This window comes from Nestor notabilis, unplaced genomic scaffold (genome assembly GCF_000696875.1).
Source record: "Nestor notabilis isolate BGI_N333 unplaced genomic scaffold, ASM69687v1 scaffold28227, whole genome shotgun sequence".
NCBI classification, from domain to species: Eukaryota; Metazoa; Chordata; class Aves; order Psittaciformes; family Psittacidae; genus Nestor; species Nestor notabilis.
In genome coordinates this window covers 1-22303 of record NW_009938254.1, presented here as the reverse complement: position 1 = coordinate 22303, position 22303 = coordinate 1, and the positions used below count along the sequence as shown (strand labels likewise).

Sequence of the window (22303 nt, the reverse complement as noted above, 5' to 3'; positions counted from 1 at the left end):
TGTTCCCGGGCATTTGTGTGGGGGGTAACCTTCCTCACCAGGACAGGGGCGGAACATAAGGTGAATAGGCTCAGGGGTTGAGGTGGAGACAGGGGAGATCTCTTGCTGATCACAGCAACAGGCATGTGCAGAAAATTAACTTATTACCAATTAAAAGAGAAATTGGAGGGTGAGAAGGAATTAAAAAATCTAAAGTGTGTTCCTGTCCACCTCCCCTTCTTCCCAGGCTCACGTGTATTCCTTTGTTCTAACTCTTCTGCCTCTTCCCTGCCACTGAGTGGTGAAGGGGATGGGGAATGCAGGTTGTGGTCAGTCTGTAACAGCTCCTCTTTGCTGCTCCTTCCTATACACACTTTTCCCCTCCTCCCCTACCGCACATTACAGTCCTTGTTGAAATGCTTCAGCATGGGGCTCCTCGGTGTAGGTTATAGTCCACCAGGAACAACTGGCTCTTGCAGGGAAGCTTGCCCCAGTCTGGGTTCCTCACTGCAGACTACAGCTTCCTTCAAGGTATGCATCCCCCTAACTCTGGCCTGGGAGCCTCCAGGGCTGCAGTGTGGAGGCCAGTGTGGTCCTCTGTGAGCTGCAGGTGGACAGCCTGCTGAAACATGGTCTCTCTATGGGCTGTGAGGGGATCCCTATTGGGGTGCCTGGAGCTGCCCCTCTCCTTTGGTGCTTGCAGGGCTGCTTCTCACTTTTCCTCTGATGCCCTGACAGCATTTTGTTTTCTCCAAGGTGCCACCATCTTGGCTGGAGGGTTCAGCTGTGCCCTGGTGTAGGTCTGTTAGAGCTGGCTGTGTCCAGCAGCAGGCGTGCCCAGCCTGTCCTCAAAGGCCACAGCTGCAACCATCTTGGTATCTGCACCCAGTACAGAGGATGAGTGGGACTGACCATCAGCCTGCTGCAGGAACTAATGGAAATCATAATTTATAATTGTTGTGGCTCTCTGTGCTCTTAATTGTACTCCTTGCCTGCTATTTGAGTATAAAAAGTCAAATGAATATTGTAAGAAAGAACCAAGTATGGCAACAGGTTCATTTTTGTTTCATGTATCTGCTTCATCCTCACCCTTTCAGAGTGTCCATGCTCTCAAAGTGGCAGCCTGAGCGCAGCAAACTGCATCTCATTTTAATGGCCTTAAAAATAAAGGCTGAACAGCAATAGCTAGCATGATGCAGAATACCAGAATCTTTCAAGTGAAGCCCTCTATTAAAGATTCTTCTTGGAAAGTAAACAGCTTGTGTCTCTCACAGTAACTTGAAAGGAGAACGGGACTTGAAATCCAAGCCACTTCAATAATTAATCCTTTTATTACTCTTGCCAGTGCTACTCTTTTTCACAGCCAGAAGGGAGTGGAAGGCTAAATCAAGTCTAGAACTCTCTTATGCCTAAATAAGGCTGCCATGCAGCTGCTACACTAATGCTTGCTTTATAGCCGGTTGCTGGTGTGGCCAAAAAATAAACTCAGCAAGTTTTCAGAAGGATTGGCATACTGATACAGTCAGCTGCACAAGTGCTGGTGCTGCTTACTGTAAGGGTAACAAGAACACATAAGACTGCCCCATTCTTTTAAGTGAGGTTGTTGTGAAAAATGCACTGAATGTAAGCAGCAGCTGCTCTAGCATGGCTGAGCCAAGATTTTATTTATGTGAAACCCACTGCAAAGCCTAGCCTGTGGAGAAGAGAACATTACAGTTACAAGTCACTGCAGGACTAGTTTTCTTACCCGTCCAGTGCGAAAAGGAGTGCCTGTAGCAAAAGGGAGAGAGACCTGAGCTCTCAGCCTTGCCGAAATACCAGCAGAATGTTCCCATGTGAAGGAATTCCTAGACAGTTTGCAAACTGGGGGCTCCTATATTGGGTATAACCAACAGTGGAAAAGAGCTGATGCTGAATTTGTCTAAGCCCTAAGATGTGTAGGAAGCAACAGCTTCTTAAGCTTGGACCTCAGTTCTAAAATACACATAGAACAGATGATAGCCAAGATAACTGTAGTTTAAAATTGAAGCTGGCCCCTTTAAAGTGAAAGCTTCTGACTGAAATGTATAGCACTTAGAGGAAACTAGAAGTAGTGGTTCCTTGTCTGTGCCAATGTACAAACTACTCAACAGAAGCTCACCACTGTAATTTGAAAAAGACCTTTATTTAAAAGTAGTGAAAACACTGGAAAAAGTATAAGTTAACCCTTGTCAGTGTGCCTACGAAGCATAAAGTATATTCCTGCAGTTGTATACAGTAGGTGCAACACGTTAAGACCATGATTTGCAAGTCTCTGCCTTCTTTCAGACCACCTGAAAATGACCACCTCTCACCACATGAGAAGGTTTCTTGTATGAGTTAAAGAAGTCGCTCATAGAACAGGAGATACGCTTGAGAGCTCAGCACTTTGGATGCAGACACAGCTTGTACGTGGGTATCACTAATGTGGAACCACTGCCCTTTTACTGGTTCAGTTTCTAAAGCTGTGAAAGGAAGAATTCAGGAGTAAAAGCTGTAACGAAGAATTGAAGCAATCAATCCTGTACTGGTCTGCAGTAAGAAATAATTTGTAAAATATTTCAAATTACTTACCTTGAGGAGACTGTCCTCGAAGGACAAGATCAGAGAGATGGTTGTTCATACTTCGCATTTTAGCATATGCAGTGTAGTGCCCAGACCTCATTGTTCCACTGTGTTCAACAACTCCATAGAGAGAGTACAGTACTTTTGTATTCCCTTCAGCCACATTCTATAAAAGCAAAAGTTTAGGTATGCCAGTCAGGGACTGGGTTTTAAGCAAGGCTAGAATGTAAACTCTTCACTTGGTCTCAAGTACAAGCTGCATTTGCAAGTTACCCTACATTATCACACAAAGTAACTGAAGCTTGACAAGCATTCTACAAAGATTCTGCTAAGCAGCTTAATCATGAAAGCTTGTTAGAACATGGGAAAGGAGAATCTGATTGTTTTCCCACTTACTTTACATTTAGCTGTACAGAAAGGAGCCAAATCTATCACTTCTGGAAACTTGATATGCCTGTTAACCTTCCGGAGATTAAATCCAGCCTTAAACAAAATAGAGGAAAAGCCCATAATGTTAAAATGTAGGTATTAAAACCATGCTTAGTTACTAAATGAAGTTTTAACAATACAAAATCAGGTTTATATCACACAAAACTGGGGAAAAAGCAACACCTCTTTTTCTCTCTCTAATGCCCAAGGTTTGCCAGCAGCACCTCCTTGCCCCCACATGCTGCGCTGGAGCGCAAGTTAACACGGTTCTTCAACTCACTCTTACGGTAACTTAAAGGTAGCAAAAGTGGAGAAAGAATCAGCTCTAATGCACTTATGTAACTATGAGGATATCTCTTGCTTCTCAGATCCTGAGGATTTATATAGTCAGAACTGATGTAAATTCTACTCCTGCCTTATGCAAATAATCTTCTAGTATCAAACTAGAAAAACAAAAGGAGAAGATGACAAATGTTATTTTCTTAATTATGTCGCAGTCTCTTGGAATAAGCTACACCTTTTCATTTTCTCTGTGAAATTGTTTTTCATCTACTTAAAGTTACCTCCCTTATTTTTCCAAGTATTTTGACCAAAATACTGAACGGTGAAGAAGAGGCGATACTGTCTCACGTCCCCATCCCATTCCTCTTTCTTTCTTGAAAACCTAAAGCCCTAAGTTACAAGTTTTCCTACAACTTGGAAAAAAAGTAAGCCACTTTACTTCAGTGTCTATAAATATGACAAGCTGCATTGCTTTCCATTCTCCGCGCCTCACCACCACCACCACCAACCTGTAAGGCTCAGAAACCTCTCTTTTCCAATTTTATGGACTTACTTGTTACACTCATTTAGTAAGGGATCCTATTCTATCTCTACTGAACTGCTGTAGTAGCAGGAAACAATTAATGCTAAGATTGTTTAATCCAGTAAGCAGTAACAACCATGAGGGAATGTATTGCAAATAAACTCATAAATCAGTGTTTTCCAGGTAACTAATGGAATACTCTTTCAGGAAAACACACCCCAGCTCCTCCAAGGCCACAAAAACCAATGCTGCGCACCAATGCCTTCTGAACATTGAAAAAAATTAAAAAAACCAAACAAAACCCCAAACCAAAACAGTCTTATATGAAAATAAGCTAACATTAGATTTAAGTTAAGCTAGCATGTGCATATATACACAGTAAACTGATACTGTATACATACACATTTTTGCAGTTATCAGCCTGCTACTTACCTGTTGAAACCTTTTTAAGTGAAGAGTTAAAACTGGAGGAGCAAGAGAGATTAGCATCTGCTTTTTGGCATTAGTATAAACATATTTTTCACCTGCAGAAAAGAAAAACCACCGATGATTAACATCTAAACAAACGTTACAACAAGAACTTATTTTCACTGTTTCAGCTGCTCTAATGTCATCTACTACAACAACCGAGAAACTGAATATTCACCCTTAACCTGATGAATTGTACAACAACTGCCATCTTGCAGATCCCATATCATGAAAGTAACCCCTATGTTACTAAGCAAAGTCTGCATGAGCAGGATGAATTCTTGCTCCTTCTCTAAAACTCTCATCATCAGAAATTGCATGCAGTTTTTACCACACTCTTGTGAAAACACCAAGAGGATTCATCTATGACTTTCACAGCAGAATTCTGACATTTAAGGAAAGAACAGAAAAAAAAGTCACCTGCTAAGTATCTATTCCCTACATTTACCCACATAATGAATTTTTAGACTGCAATGCCCTTTCCCTCCCACCAAATCCAAATCCACTCCTCTTTTTCAGCCCTGCAGTATTCTGTACCCGAGCTTGTGAGCCTGCTATTCTGCTCAGTTAAGAACTTACTTGTATTAATTCATATGAAAAGAGGTTCTCACAACCTACTCGCTGAATACTAGTTCCACTGATCCAAGTTAAAAGTTACACCAATGCCACTTTAGGGACATTGCCCCCGACTCCCTCACCCACCCAAGCAGCAGATAGGGACATACTTAGAATATTTGTTTTCTTAAAGATAATTTATCATACTTTTTATGTTCTTCTTTGGTCCATAATGTCTTTGTGTGCATACGTCACAGAGTAGTTTATTGGTCTCAGTAAGTTTTTCATTACGGGTAAACTGATACAAACAGTGATGGATTGAACCTTCTTCTGGGTTCAGGTCTTTCCTATTTGCAAGAGTACAAAATGCTGTTTCTGGATCTTCAGTCAGTACTTCACATGTCTTGATGGGAACAGTTTGAAGGTCATCTAAGGTACTCATATCAGATTCAGCACTGGCACCCAAATGTAGTTCTGAAAAGTCAGTAGCAAGCTCTTCCTCATTATTTTCATCATCATCTTTCAAAGACAGATTGTCAAGTCCATTGACTAACTTTGCAGGACAATCTAAGCCTTCCATAGGGAGATCAATGACAGACTCCTTTCCTACACACTCTTGTCCTGGCTTTCCTGTATTTTCATGCATGCTCTGAACTTCTGTACTATTTCCCTGTATACTCAAGTCTTTTTGAGTTAAGCATCGATCTTCGCAATCATTTGATGATTTCTCTTCTTGCTTCATATCAGGTGTTTCAGAGTCAATTTCTGCCTCTGATTCTTGGTTGTATTCAACATCTTTTTCTGGCTGTTCTGTTGCACATATATCTGTCAAGTGAAGCACCTTTCCTTGAAGTTTTTGCTGACGGCGTTGGCTCTAAAAATTGGAATAAGTAACACAGAAGAATACAAAAATCAGAGCAAGTTTAAAATATATTTAGCATTTCTTACCATTCCTTTATCAAAATTTTTGTAGCATGCCATAGATGCATAGGGTGGGAAAGGAATCTATGATTTAATAACCAGAGGTGATTAATATACTGAATTTACCCTCACTCAGGCTAAGAGAGCTGGGCTTGCTCAGCCTGGAAATGAGAAGGGTCTGGGGAGACCTTATAACAGCCTTCTAGTACATAAACAGGGCTTATAAGCAAGCTGGAGAGGGACTTTTTTACAAAGGACTGTAGCGACAGGACAAGGGGGAATGGCTTTAAACTGAAAGCAGGTAGATTGAGATTAGATTTAGGAAGAAATTCTTCATTATGAGGGTGCTGAGGCGCTGGAACAGGTTGCCCAGAGAAGCTGCAGCTGCTCCATCCATGGCAGTGTTTGAGACCAGGGTGGATGGGGCTTTGAGCAACTTGGTCTAGTGGAAGGTGTCCCTGCCCATGGCAGGGGGTTGGAACTAGATGGTCTTTAAGGTTCCTTCCAACCCAAAGCATTCTGTGGTTCTGTGATATAGTTCCCAATATTCCTGGTTACACAGTTATCTTCAAAATACATTTGTGATTCTCTTTAGAATACAGACATAAGAAAGAATATAGTTTTGTGAGTATTCTTGCAATCAATGACTAGAGAACAGCTGTCTGAAACAAATTAATTACTTCATACAAGCATCAAAATTCCACATTCCTCTGGATATCAGCTTATGTATAGCACAGCAACTCTTAACAGAATATATAACTTCTTAATAGCAATGATGTAGATAAAATTGGTCTTTTCAGTTGTGCATTTTACAGAGGAGAAATTCTAAGCTGTCTCCTCCATCTAATCTGAAGAAGCAAAAAGAATTTGTTTTACTAAAAGTTGCAAGCACTTCATTAATAAAAGTGAAATACTGATCAAAACCAACCTTGGCTTGTTTTTTGGCCTGTTTCTTTGCTTTTTTCTGAAGGTGCTTACTTGTACCAGGGGGCTCATCTCTCTGCTTAAGGTAACAGTCATCATTTTTGTTCTCTTCATCTTCAGATTCCTTTTCTTTGTTTTTCTTAATGTTTCTCTCATTTGTATTTTTTACTTTCTATTAGAAAAAAAAAAAAGGCAAAAAAACACAGAAGTACAGATATTACTGTCCAAAATTACAAAACAGTATTCAAAAGAAAACTCTAGGCATGAGATGTTATCTGAGTTTTCAGTTCAAGAGAAAGCATTTTAGTGACTATAACATACAACTAACTCATGCCACCCTAATATTTACAAAAGGTGTCTCACTCCAGGGGGAGCCCATGTGAAACAATGACTTGCAGAATGAAACAGTAGGAAAAAGTAAGGGCCAAATTCTGAACCTGTAAAGGGGCAACATTACCTTTGGCTCTAACAGATGTAAATCTCATTAAATGCACTGAAGAGTAACATTTGATACAAGCCGAGAGACATTTTCAGTTGAACTGCCTGCCACAGAATTTATTTGCTTCTGCTACAATGAAATGTTTGTTGCAGAAGACATACAATCCCTTTGGTTAAGGGGTTTTCATTTTTATATTTACTCTTTAACTTTCATGTGAGCAGTGCTACATAGCAAATCTGAAACATTACATATAAAGATTATTGATATGAAATACAAAGCAAATCAAGCCTAGACACTCAAAGAATATCTAGAGATCAATCAAATGAATCAGTACTGATCAAATAAGTAACCATATGCTATCCTACCAACTTCATTTAATAACCTGAATATTATGAGAAGTATTTCTGCATTCAGCACAGAAAAATGGATTAAAAAAAGGGGCACTCAAGCAACCACTTGCTTGGTGGCACCCATTATTGTCATGCAATTTAGTTCAGTTTTACAAGAGTGAAGATGAATTGGGAAGCATTGTTTTTTGAAACTCAGTCTTCTACAATAGTGAGACAATATTGGTACATACCAGATTACCACCTAAGCCAATCTCTACATTAGAAACATTAATTGACAAAGCAGCAAGATTACCAGCAGACTATCAGATTTTCCAGAGACCATTTATGAGCCACAACTTACAGGAATGACTCTCATAAAAATCTCATTTTCTATCCTTCTGGGCAAACTTATATTTTAACTGTCAGAAGAGACATTTAGAAATAGGCATAGATTCATTCCCTACTGATTATATAACAAAGGTGTTTTCATGTAAGGAAACAAAAACTAATGCAAAAAAGCAAGCACGTACAATTTCTTACCTGATCATCTAGTACAGGAAGCGACAAATCAAGGAAAGACTCATGGACCAAGGATACCTTTAAATGAATATTCAAAAGTCCAATTTAATTTTGTTTGGTAGTGGCTGGCTTGCTGTCAATAGGCTTATTTGTACGTAGCCTTGTTTGCATTTAAGTCATGTTTTCACAAGTGCATACAAACATAAAAACACACAGCTAATCTACCTTCACAAACAGCTATTCATGACTAAAATAGAGCTTTATAACATAAGGGAAGAAAGATTCCAGCCAAGCCATGCTCCTCTTTGAAAAGCATGTAGCTAGCCAACTCTTAGAAGTGCATTAAATGAAACAAACTTTCTCTAGTTTCACTTATTTCTACATATACTTATTTTGGTGTTCTCCTACAGATTACATAAAATTATACTCTAGGCTATTCAAAGCAGGCAGTTTACTTACGGTTCTGCATTCCTCACACATAATTGTACTAGTTAATTCTCCTCCAAAAATCCGATCCACAAAACTTTGTATTCCCTTTTTCTTTTCATATTCTGAGAATTGACAAAGTATACAGTAAAGTTAATAATACTACATTGAATATACTGACAAGCAATTTAGTTATGGCATACCACCTTAAAAAAAAGTGAATACATATACAAGATGTATGATGGAATGTGTTGGTCTGTTCTAGTTTCCTCCAGAAATACAGCAAGATTCTTAAGATTCTTTCATATATCAAAGAAATGGGAGTGAAAACAGATCTGTAGAAGACAGCTTGAGCGAACCAACACCTTTACCACTTTCTCAACTCAAACACATTTCCTCATTTTCTCAGAAGTACTGTATTCCAGTAAGAGTTCCTGTTTTCTCTCAGGACTTAACTCAAACAGCTATCTGAACCTAAAAACCAAGCACCAAGTTTTGTCAGCATAGGTGCCCTAAAACAAAAGCAATTTCCTCAAGGTGTATTTTCAGTGTAGCACACTATCTGAATTTAGACTTGCTCTTCATCTTCTAACCTAAATGATGTTGAAAAGTTTAAAAATTCTTCTGTTCAGTGTTTGTTTCCTTTTTATACCACTGTTAAGTACCAATGGACTACTAGGACTGAATAAATAATTACATTCACGTGATAATATTTGAATAATTAAATACTACCTAAACATACTTTAATGTATAATGTCTATAGAATCAACTCGCTCTTAAACCATCAAGGAAACACCACCAAGTGTGGTAAGTCATTTAAACAGACTTAATACTATTGAGCCCTATATTCTAGGGACACACATATTCAAGAGATCCCATAAAGCTGTACAATTAAACATGCATCTTTTAGTTGATACTATTAGTGTTACTTTGGGTACTTCAATGAAACAAGGTTTAAATTATCACATCAGAAACATGTATTTTACCTTTAATTTTCTTTTTAATTTCTTCTTCATTTTGTTTGTTAGAGTCAGTCAGCGCCTTCAGTATTCCAACACTTATTTGCTGAAATTTTCAAAACAAACACACGCTGTAAAATTTCCTAAACTAATTCCGTTAACTAGTTCATTTCACAAAATGTTTCAGATAGAGGAAAAAAATTTAACTGTCACCAATTTAGAGAATCAATACAAACACCACAAATGCCTCTACAGACACAAAATAGCTCCTGTGGATACAAATAAAAAAAATTAAAAAAAACCCCAACAACTGAGAAACAAGCTTGCAACTCCAATGCTACAATTAGTATGTAAGAAAGTAAGCCTAATGATAAAATACTTTCCCAAATTAAGTGAACTTTCAGGCATTTCAGAAATTAAGAAAAAAGAACATTCCTTTAGCACGAGTACACACGCACCATGCTTTTCTGTAGAAATTTTGGACAAGTCAATCTATTTCTGAAGGACAACAGACATTTGTATTAGTAGTGCTGAATTAACCAAAGACCTTTAGAACAAGCAAAACTGAACCTTTCTACTTGACTTGAGCATAGTGAATAATCACTACACTGCCTTGCAAAATGGCAGAAAATATCATTACCTTAGAAACCTAAACAACGCATGCAATATATGCAAGAGATACAGGCCACAAACTTCCCTCTTTGAATAATTTTGTTAAATGAAAATAGTAATACCCATGGTTGCTCCTTCACAACTGCACTGCTTAGAGGCTGCCCAGTTCTACAGCTTTGTTGCTTATCTGCTTGAAGTGCGTGCTATGGGCACTACAAACCACTAAGAGGTTGACTTACCTCAAAAAGAACATTCTTTCTCCTCTCAGCAGAGGGGAAAGTCTTGGTCTGTGGCATGAAAAAGAAGGGTTTGCACAACTATGAAATTAGCACTCACTTGCATTTCTTCTGCTCTCATTCCATCAAGTAAGTAACGAAGCAACTCATGGCTGTCTTGCTGCTGATAACCTTTAAATCGTATTGCTCTGTTAAGTGAAACAATGGTTGTAAGGTATAACTGAGTTTGGACAAAGTAAAAACAATTCACATCAGACACAAAAGTACAAAGTCTCAAGCATGTATGTATATAAAAGCAACAGATTCCTACATATGGTGTTTCCTAAAAATACGAAGCTAATCAGAATGTGTCACTGATAATCTTTCATTTTACTTCTATTCATTTATATTTTGCTTTTTATCCTCTTCTTTCAAAACTTGTTACATATTATAGAAATTTTATAGGCTACAATATGAGCTCAAGAAAAGAAAGGGACAAAACTGATTGTGTTTTTAAATAGCAAACTTTTCTCATACTCACTGTGACATGCAATTGTAAAGATACTCACTTTTTACAAACCTGAGCAAAAAGTTCCTTAGGAGTGACAACTCCTCTTTTTGTCTCTTGCATTTCTGTCAGGAACTGATACATGGCTAATGTCAAAGGACCTGGCTGATCTAGTTTTATCAGCTGAGGTTCCTGTTTTAAAGAAAAGCAACAAAGTTGTTTTGCCTTAATTTGGTGACAGATCCTGCTGGAGAAAGTTTTCATTACCTAAACGCTTCAGCACTTGAAAATATTATTATAAACAAACCCTCCAAAATGGCAGTAAGTTAACCTAATGAAAACAATCAATAGATGGTTTCTCATGAGGTGACAACAAAACACTGGGCTAAGAATCATTAATTATTTACTGCTCAGTTACAACTCTGGATTTCTTGCTCTTATTAGGAAAAAAAAAATCCAACAATTTCTTAAAATGCAGAACTCATCTTTCTCTTCCAAATCCCTAACTGTAATGACAGGTGTGTTATTTCAGTCACCACTGCAGACATCCTCTAGTTTCCTATTTTGTATTTAGACAAGTGACACTATAGCAAAAGTTACACATTTTCACCCTTTTACATAATGTAAGTACTAAGAACTGACAACTAATAGCTAGAGTAACAAATCATGGCTCTTTCACTTTGAATCAAAGACCTCTGTGGACTTCAGAAGCAGCTTTATGGAAGTCAGCGGTGAAGTTCCCACTGATTTTACATCTTAATCTTGTTGTTATTTAGCTGAAACAGATTTAAAATCCAGAGATGAGTGCTGCTTGATTCTTTAACAGACTTGGAAGGTGGGAAGAAACACTAAGGAAGTCAAAGCATATGTACCATGGATAACTCAGGTGACTCAATTTTAACTGTTGTGCCAGGCATTTTAGCTTCTTTAAGCAGCTCCCTCAGGACTGGAGTTTGTGATAAATTCTGTAGAACATAAAAGAAAGAAAAAGATTGGTAACTGGGAACAAGAGAAAGAGCAGTTGAGTTCCACTAGTCATGGAACTGGCTGCAATCAGATTAGTAGCAATTTATTTTTCCCAAACACAGAACTAGAGTGGTAACTATCACTCTGGAAATTCTAACGGTGTTGAACAGTTAAAGGTACATTCCATACAGCTAATGGGACTTCCAGGTGTTCTGAATTATCTTAGATTGCAGAAACCTTAAATTGTTCTACAGACTCATCTTCTGACAGTCTATTTCCTAGTGTCTGTTTCTAAAAAATCAAAATGTAAAATGCAGCATGGATGTCTGCTTGGTTTAAAATATGTTTAAAAATAAAACAAACTCTTCACTAAAACCTGCGAGTAGAGTAGGAATTTTGAGTAAAGCTTCAGTATCAAAAGCCAAAGAGCACAAGATTACATGCAAGTTGTAATACACATGAAAGAGCAAGCTTATTATATCCAAACATTGCTTAGCTGAGCAAGACACACAAGATAGCAATGCAATATGCTCATCTGTTAATATTTACTTTTGTTTGATTTCCTGTTGCCGAGAGAAACATTTGTGTTTCAGTAAACATCCACAGTCTTTGGATATTAATCTCTTATATTCTAAGAGGTCAGCAAGGGCAATGTGCCAGACTATTTTTTTAATAAACCAAGAAGCTGGCATGCTCAGTCTACAACAGCAAAAGATGCTGTCCCTCAAAGACAAGGCAGTTTGTCATATTTTCCCTTACAGCAAGTCTGAACCCGCAGCTCCATTTCTCTGCATTTCTCTGGGCCAACACACTGTATTTAGAAAGAACCCATCATTCTTGGCAGATAAAAAAATCACATTTTAACAGTGTCATTGTAAAATACTGGTGGCGGAGGAGTTGTGGGCTGATTTGGTTTGGAGTATTTTTGTTGGTTTTCGCTGTGGGGTTTGTTTTTTTTTTCCTATTAAAAGGTTTGGGTTGTCTGTTGTCAGGGGTTTTTTTTTGTTTGTTCTGGGGGGGTTTTTTGTTGTTTTTTTTTCTTTTTGGGGTGTTAAGACCAGCAGTAACTACCATACCTGCATCACTGCATTAAAGAAGCATGTATTCCCCAAGTTACTAAGTCCCTTCACAGTCACTTCCGAGTTAGTACTTGAATTAGAATTCTCTTCTTTAAGCGAAACTTCTTTTTCTTGCTCATTTTTGCTGTCTTTTTCTACTTTTTTATTTTCAAATTCTTTGTTCTCTTTTTGCTTTTCTACTGAAATAATAAAGAAAAAACATATCGCATATTATCCAGTAACAGCGAATGGGCTAGGAAAAAAGATACAGGCATCAGCAATTTACAATGTTTAAAACTTAAACATATAATTAATTCTTTAATTGTGTAATGCTACTGATGTAGGTTCTTAAACTATCTAGGTAACAGGAGTTGAAAAATAAACCAACCAACAAACCCCTGAAATGTCATTTCAGATCAGCATGTAATTTAAACATGCCACTTGGCCCACAAGCCATTCATACCATCAATCTCTGAAACTCTGCATGTGTGATCTGCAATTTAATTCCTGTTGCAAAACCATATATGCATCCAACATGATGACATCTGAGATAATATGCCTTTTGACTGACTGAAATGAAATGCACAGGCCTCCCACTGTGAAAGCATTCCTCATGTTCATTTCGTGAACCTAAACAGATGAAACTGGAAGGTTTATATTCTTTAAGACACATTACAGATATCTTCCCTAAAATTACTTTGGTGCATGGTTGAAAATTTCAATGACCATAATAAAACCATAAAGGAATTCTGGTTAATTTTCAGAATAACACCCGCACTGATTCTGCCAGTTTGGCAGTCTACTATTGATTCAGTTTCTGACAAAAAAAGCTGTGAGCCAAGATTAACTTCAAAATAAAGTAACACCAGCTCAGAGAAAGCAAGGGCAACAGACAATACAGTCTTTGCAGATGGACAAGAAACAGATGGATGGGCAACAGATAGAGAACACCTGAAACAACAACTGCAAGCAGGTATTCATTTGTTTTCCAGTTCAAACCTGAAAAGGAGAATTTTGGCAACCAGTATGAAGGTCAAGGATATTAGATGTAGAAAAACTACACATCTGGAAAAGACTAACCAAAACCCCTCAAGGATTCTGGTCCCCATGGGAAAAACTCAGCTGCTTCCTGAACAAGTATTTGGAGACAGCCACTTGGCATTGCTGGATGGTTGTGATCTATTTCCCAAGGGCGCTACAATTTCACCCAAATGTGTAATTTTTGATAGCATATAAGTTATAACATTTATTTTGATATGCAAATTCTTCCAGGTTTTCTAGAGGAAATGCTTTGCACAAAACCAGTTCTGCCATTGTGGAAAGTGGGGGGTTTTGCTGGGTTTGTTTCCTTTTAAACAACCACGTTTTACAGATAGACCACAGGCTGAAGATGTTGTTTTAGGAGAGTTCTGAAGGCACTGCAGCTACCTATAGTAAATGTACAGACCCAGCAGACAAATCCTCTTGTATACACCTTCCATTAGGAAATGTGCTGCAACAGCTGGAAACAGTCATTCCAGCTGACACATTCACAAATACTTACAAAAAACACTTTTAAACGCTCAAAGTATCCTTCAAATCTCAAGACAGACTAAGCAATACTGATGAATAAACACAGCACTTCTAAGTACTGAAAGTCAATTCCTTACTCACAGAACAACTGAGCAACATGTTAAAAAAAAAAAAAAAGTCCAGCAAATTTTTTTTCCCCTCATATTCCTGTATTTCTGGTCTGTAAAAGTTTAGGGAACACTGAACAAAACCCTGGTCCAATTAGGCCCATAGGTTAGAACAGTACTTATGCTATCAGAGTTCTGACACAAGAGGGAAAAGAAAAAAAGAAGAGATTAGCTTTTTACTTTAACTACAAGGTGCTCCAAAAGTTAAATCTAATTTAGTGTACATTATGGATTCAGTAGTGTCTCCTACATTTAAGGGACTTTCTGATTTACTGTATGCATACTACAATTACTTACCTGTATGTGATGAGCCAATGCAAACTTGTTTTCTAATATAATCCACAGTCTGGCCCAATCGGCTTGAAGTACTATATGGCACTTCATTATCACAAATGTAGCACCTGTCTCCGCCACCCCAGAAAAGAAAGAGAATTAATCCTATTTTATTTCCTATTGAATAAAATTCCTAAACTATTTGCCTGTTTGATGCCACTTATTAACAAAATTACAAGATTTATTTTAAGATTTAGAAGTCTTGGAGAAGAGTTCAATCTATTTCTGATCAAGAAAATTAAAGTTTAAAAGTTATCTTTACTAAATTATTTCAGTGACCAAAGGCTGTGATTTACAAGTATAAATTAGATTCTCAAAAGCTGTGCTTAGAAACAAGCACAGCTTGTTGTTCTTGCTTGTTGCAAGAAAAAATAAATGCAGGGAAAATTTTGCCAAAATCAACAAACTAAGATATCAGGCCCTAAAGGAAATTACTTACATTGTCATGGCATGGAAAAATATTAGGAGTATTCTAGCCAAGCAAGTATTTAATTTTATTTAAATTGGATAAGAAATAAATTGTTTTCCTCCATTAGCCCTGCACGCTTTTATTTGCTCTTCCATTGCTGATACAAACCTATTTGTCTCTTTGTGAGCAAGGAAGTGCATGGTTAGGACACTAGTCTATTTCAAACAAAATTGTGTGAGAAGCTGCAGTGATAAAGGCTTGAGTAAAATTCTTCCAGAACACATACAGCTGAAGGAGAGTTGTTTGTACCGACTTTTACAGTTCTGCCCGATCAGCTCTTTGAAGAGGTGGCAAAAGGTTTGAAGAGATTGCAAATACAGCTGCACTTTGAAACACACCAATTACAGTTCTTAGGCACAAATGCATTTAGCAGATTTCAGGATTACCATAAATCAGACTATTTTCTGATACTAAAAGACGTAGAAGTCTGCAGCTAAGTGCTTCCCTAAATCTCCAGCATCCCTGAAACTAGCTGCAGTTTTCACATGTCTCCATGTCATAGTAAAAGAAAGTCTCAACTTTCGGATCCCTGATTATGTATTTATTGTCTGTCTGGTTAATTAGAAAAATAGGCATTCTGACTCCTCTAGTAATAAAGGATAGTTATTTCCATGGGTAATTTTGACATCATAACCTTTTATCTGTCAAAAATTTTGCAGGTAACCTTGAAGGAATCAAGGGATTGGAAAAAGTTTGTTTTTTCCAGTGATGGCTGTTTGACTGGTGGGCGAAAAAAAACACACGTAGATCCAACTGCTATGTCTTACCAGCAGTGAACATGCATACAATAGCACTTGTTGTAAACCCAAAACAACAGAACTTAATGAATTACTAGAACTCTCCTCTCTCTCTCCAAGTTCAAAACATTTCTTTTAACTGTTTACAGGTACTATTTAAATGCCAATTTCAACCACAAATGCATACACACCATAGAAAGATTCATACATTCATAGCATTAATAAATTCTAATCAAAACTGCTTTTGCTTTTATATACCAGGCCCATTGAAATCCAATTCTTGACTATAGGTTTGATTTATAACAATAATTTATACCTATGTATCAATCACTGAATAATTTATTGTGCAAGTTTGTACCACCAAGAAACTTGAGAAGCGAAACAACTTTCAACAACTTCCTCTCAGCCACAAGCACTTAGATTTAAAAACTAAGTTTTAGAGAAGAGAAAATAACGCACTACTAAACCATATTTTTAACATTAATTGAAATAAAAAGTTCACTAATTCATTAGTAATACATGCAATTAATAATGTCTATTTCCATTCTAGAGTTCAATAAAAATATTGATCATTACACATAAAGTGCTAAACATGAACAAGTAAAAAGATAATGTTCTATTAAAAAAAAAGGATTCTATGAAAATGAACATCGTGACAATGAGTTTTTAAAAGAGTACTAAGCTAAATGAAAACTCTATGTCAGGCACAGTATTTCTGTATAGCACTGTTTAGAAAATTAAGGTTCCCCCTTACGTAGTAATGCACTATTCCTTTTAAGAGAAAGAAATACCAGGGAGATGCATTTTCTATCGATTGATCCAGTAGCATCTTGTAATTCTACAGTTGTGCTTCCTAACTACACATATGGTATTAAGAAGTCACACTTATTGAGAAAATAAGTTTGTCTCTAACTGCGCATGAGAAAGGAGCTTCTCCCAAACCTGAAAGTTAAGATTTAGAGCTACATATCAACATTGGTTTCCCTGTGTCAGTATTCTGACCAAGCAAATGCAGCATTTACTAGTTGGTCAATTTCAACTTCAATTACAAAAATTTTCTAGTTATGAATTTGACCAGAAAGTAGTATTTATTCAGCAAATCTCAGCAAAGACTGCTGAGAACTTTGCGTGTGGAAATGCTTTATATCTGTCTAGAGGTAAATCCTAATTCACAAAGAAAAGAAAGCAAATTATATCCCAGCCTCTGTTGCCCTCTAGCTATGACTTGTAACTGTTGCCTGACAAACTCACCACACACTCCAGTTGTCCAAACTGAGAACCAAACAATGGGGATCTGATCTTGGCGTTTCATAATGCTTTAAAGCATGCTGTTCTTGAGAATTTCTGCCACAGCCCTATAATGTTGATAACCAGGTGTCACAAAATCCAGTGATCATGTATCAATGAAACATAGATAAAGTCAGAGTATAAACAAAGTATTAAAATGAAAACTGTTTAATCATGTTGAATTATTTAGGATGGACAGGTCTCTGTTTCAAGACCCTTATCTCTGCAGAGAGAAATGAGTGCAGAATAGCTATAAAGTTGCTCAGGGACAGAACATTTAATTTACAAATTCCACTTTGAACAGCTTGAAAAATGGTACAGAACAAAAACCTCTTCAGCATGCAGAGTTCTAAGTTTACTAAACTAATGTGAGCATAAGATCTTATTGTAAGAATCACAAATTAGGAACATTAACGGAAATTTTTATTTTCTTAGCAAAATAATTTGGACTTTCTAAGAAAATAAGTCCTCAGATGGTGTTTTAGCCTTAAGCCTGCTAAATGCCTTTGTGCCAAGCTTCTAAGTACTTCATTTCCAATTCAGAGCAGACATTCTTGAACCACACTACAGTACATAAAATCATTTATGTAGCATCACCTTTAAAATATTAAAAAAAAATAAATAAAAATATAAGTGTTGTATTAGAAGCTCTCTTTTTCCACTATATTATGAGGCACTGAAAGATATTAAGACAAATTAACAACAAAACAAGAGATACCCTATGGCCACATTTTAGACATAACCATATTGAAGGGCTTTCACTGGTCTCCTCCACAGACTTCTCTTGTGTCTTATTATCTGCCTTGCAGTCCTGACAAACATGCCATTCCACGTTCAGCAGCGCCTTTTTCAGATGACCTTGTTCTAATCCTTTACGAATATGCTTGCACACAGGTTCTACAAAATAAAAAGCACAAGAAGGCTGTAAGTATCATAACAAATGCAAATGTCAAAGACACAGGCAGCAATCCAGAAGCCAGGATAGCCTTTCCAGAGTCAAAGAAACAATGACAGTTTAGCAGATATAGCAGAAAGAAACCCTTCATTACCCCCACTCTCATACAGGGATATTGTTACTGCATCCTAAAGTACCACAAACAAACAAACAAACAAAAATATTATCACTCAAACCTACATTTAGTCAAGAGTTGTTGACAAAACTTCTGCATAAAAACCTACCTACTGTGCCAGGGTGCGGGCTTCTATTATTATGGCCTTATGATTCCCACACCACCCAGGATGCAGCCATAGCCCACTGACATAGTTCCCAGTCACCAAGGCAGCAACTGGCTGGCCTATAAAGTGGAGGTTATGGAGGTTACGCTTCTAGCTGAGCTGCATCAGTGAAATTATACAGCAGACTACGTAGAAACAAATGGCAGAGTCATCCTGCCTATACCATTATCACTTCACACTACAATACCACACCCTACTTGCAGCTGCACCTTCTGGGCCTGGTGTGAACTCCATCTATTTAACCTGCTTAAGTTATTCTTACCTCTGCTAAGAACGGCTGCAATGAGAACAGGCATATGTTGCTAAGAGCTACTATCAAGAGTTTAATTACCTTATTTCTTCTTTGGTTAATATTTATGATTGCTGGTTACCCTGCACTTGCGTGAAGAGAAGCTGTAAGCTTAAGTCATGAACAGAGAAATTGCAATTGACAAACAATGCATATGCAAACTGATTCAAGATCTTCCAAATAAAATAAAAAAATAGTTAAAAAAAAGTAACACTTTTTAATCCCTCCCCTTTTTTTTTTCTCCTCTGCATGTTTCTAAGACATTTAGCATCATTGGCCTACAACTCTTCACTATTTACAGTTACAAGTGCCTAAATTTGCAAATATAGGGTCAAATACCTGACAGAGCAGTTACCTCAAAAGTAAAAAAAAAAAAAACAAGTATGAAAAAATAAAATGTTGTATGCACTTAATATGTTAAAAAAATAAAATCACGTTTTTGTGGAACTATTATTGAGAAGAATTACATAGCTGCTCACATAATTCAACTGTCCTAAGTCCTTTGCTACAGAGGTATTTTTATTGCTCAGATAGCATGAACAGCTCTGAATCTATCTTTGTTGGAGATTATATCCAAGATTATGGCCTCAGGACAGCAAAGTTCTCTTAGCATGAGCTGAAACTGGTAAAAAGTTTTGTACCTACAGTTCTATTTCTGTCCAAGATTATAGGATTTTACCAGAGTACAAGTGCAAGCTATTTACAGCCAAACACAGATATTCAGATGCACTTTTTAAGCCTTTAAAAAAACAAACAAACAAACAAAAAACCAAAACAAAACAACCCACAAGCTTCATCTACAACTTCAAAACTGTCATTTTAAACAAACCTTTTGTTTATTGCAACTACTATTGCAGTGTAATTATTTACAATGATCAGTCTTAGTTTACATTTGTGGCTTTACAGGACTTTGTCAGGGTAAACCAGCCTACTTTCAGCCAAAGAAGTGATACACCATCAGCAACTGCACCATAACCAATTTCTTTGCTGGAACATTCACAGCAGACATTGACCTTGATTTCAGGAAGAAAAGACAAAAGAAGCTAAAAAGACAGAAGGTACCACAAGACCAACACAACCTGGAAACCAAAGTAGAGTAGACTTGAATTTAAAATAGACAGGCCATCACACGAAGCGTCCTAGCTAAAACTGTAAGTGCCCTCTAATTAGCATGGCCCAACTCGTTTGCCCAGTCAGGATCAACAAAAAAGACGGGCAATCTGTGACCCGGCCAGAAAAGGTGGTAGAAGAGAATACTATACAGCACAAGCAAAATTAAGAGCTAGAATAACCAGGGTAAACAAGATCATGAAGTTTCAACACAGGGGTGAGATCCAGTAGAGCTAGAAGGGTAACATGAATTTGGGATTAGGAACAGAAAGGGAGGATGAGAAAGATGTTTTAGCCAAGAAGCACCATGACTAGAGAGCTGAGATATCCAGGGCCAGTACTAAGCTAGTTGCTAGTGTAAAGACAAATGGTTTCAAAGAAACATTTTAATCACAATCTTTTTTGCTGAAGCAAGAACCTTCTGCAACAAAATCTTCATTAGGCGATGCTACTTAAACCTATCACACCCATTTTAGCACCTGACTCTGCAAACCCTTTACATTCTGAGGAATTTTATACCATCTGTGTATGAGTAAGAACTGTGTGTCAGAGTTTCTTGAAAACCAGAAAATAATCCCGATTTTCAAGAAAGGATTATTTTGTAGGATACTTATCTAAGTAGCAACACTGTTTCTTGGTAGTCCAGTTTCAATTATACAAACCTATACTTTGTAAATGAGACTTCAAAGCCAGTGACTAATGCAAAGGCCTTCTAATATTAATGAGTTTTCAAGCCCTCTTTGAGGTTAAAACAAACATTAGGACCACAGACTTTTCAGAGGAAACACACCCAATGTATCTGGAGACTCATCAGACTGTGCAGTTTTGCCTTTGATGCGTTTCTTTCCCATATTTGCAGTCCGTAATTTTTCTTACATGGAACAGTGACCTAGCAAAGAAAAAGAATAAATTAGAAAATAGGCTTTGGTTTTACTTGTTCAGTGCTAAACAATACAATATTTCTATGGTCAAGATGTTCCTTGAGGTGAATTAATTTGTTTCATTTTGACTTTTCAAAAGAAATTAACTATATTTTAACATGAAACAAACATAACTGCTATATAAGCAAGATCACAGTGTGAACTATAAAAGCAAAATGATTTAAAACCTTACATCAAAAGCATTACACAAAAGATAGGAAACTTAAGCATCAAAAATCCCATAAACCTTTAGGACTTGTGATTTAGCTAACTAGTAACAGGCAAAAGAATTGGGTTTGTCCCAATTAAATCCTGAAGTTATTTGCAATTACAATCTTTCTGTTTCCTTTACTGCAAATCCCTTGTATCTTTGATGAAGTCTGATGCACACCAATACTCTAACATACTTGAAAATATACACACAATGGGAGCTGAAATTTTTCATTTTTTTTTCCACTGGGGGGGATTTATCTTCACCTTCCCAACATATCAACCAAATACTCCAGATGGGGTCTGTTATTTAATATGCCTGTAGACCCTTCCAAACAAGAGTAATCTATCACTACAGAGTTCCAAGCCAAGTACTTGCCTTCAAATATTTTTAGCTTCTAGTCGGTAGCCCAATGAGGTCTGTGCCTTAACTCATCGAAGAACATTCAAAAACATCAAGTAAACTTAAAACCAACACATGCTATACAATGAAAACACTCAACCTAAATGGGTTCAAAATCAGGTATCTGCAAGCCTTACACAGTCTTCACAGGTTGGCCTAAACCTGCTGCCCAACCTTCGTGTAAACATGTTCACGTAACACTAAATCTGACCTGTGTAATACTCATCCTTTCAAAACCATTTCTTAGCTTGGACTCAGCAGCATACCAGCCACAAAGAACAGCTGCCTGTGTGGAACTGTCACAAACCAAAAATCAAGCCAGCCCAAAAGAATTGGAGAGAACCCAAGCTGGGAAGAGCTTAGGCATGATAGCTGTTAGGGGAGAATTCTCTGCCAGAGCATTCACGCACCATTCAAGTTGACAGACAAGGCACAGAGGACTTTTTGTGTCAAAAACGTTTTCAAAACATGCTTTTAGGACAGATTACCCCGTTGTTAAATGACAGGCAGGCAGCCACATCATCGAGAGTAGAATTATCAATTTTTGCAACTCAGCATTCAATTTGTTCAGGAAAAAAAAAAAAAAAAAGAGAGAGAGCTCATCCAATGAACTCCTCCAACCCACCAGCACGTTTTTCTGCCAAAATCTACAACATTTGAACAACTCCAAACCGTCAAAATCCCTTTCAAATCGACTTTGCTCCTTCCAGGAGGCCAGGGCAGTATCAACACATGTAGCTGTTAGTTTAACCCACACCGTCTCTAGATGAACTTGTCTGACAGGCTCTTCGCCAGCCTTTTTCACGGAACAGCCCGCACAAGGAAAAGTGCTAGAGCTAGCCCTAGAGAAATAAAACGACAGTTTGGGTGTTTTAGGGTTGGTAATTTTTGGTAAGACAGCGGTGTGCAAACGCCTGGGAAAACACCGGGGCTCG

General features: G+C 37.4%; 1 protein-coding gene across 1 annotated transcript; it reads right to left on the bottom strand.

Annotated features, from left to right (window-relative positions):
• Positions 1-2337: 2337 nt before the first annotated feature.
• Positions 2338-20686, bottom strand: USP16 (ubiquitin specific peptidase 16). The gene is made up of 17 exons (XM_010019233.1): positions 20626-20686; positions 17919-18097; positions 17165-17268; positions 14672-14775; positions 12714-12895; positions 11544-11636; positions 10733-10863; positions 10285-10372; positions 9364-9442; positions 8411-8502; positions 7973-8029; positions 6669-6836; positions 5027-5693; positions 4229-4320; positions 2959-3045; positions 2572-2728; positions 2338-2462 (listed from the first exon to the last, which is right to left on the bottom strand). The coding sequence occupies exons 1-17, from the start codon at positions 20684-20686 to the stop codon at positions 2338-2340; spliced, it is 2466 nt and encodes an 821-aa protein (XP_010017535.1).
• Positions 20687-22303: the final 1617 nt, after the last annotated feature.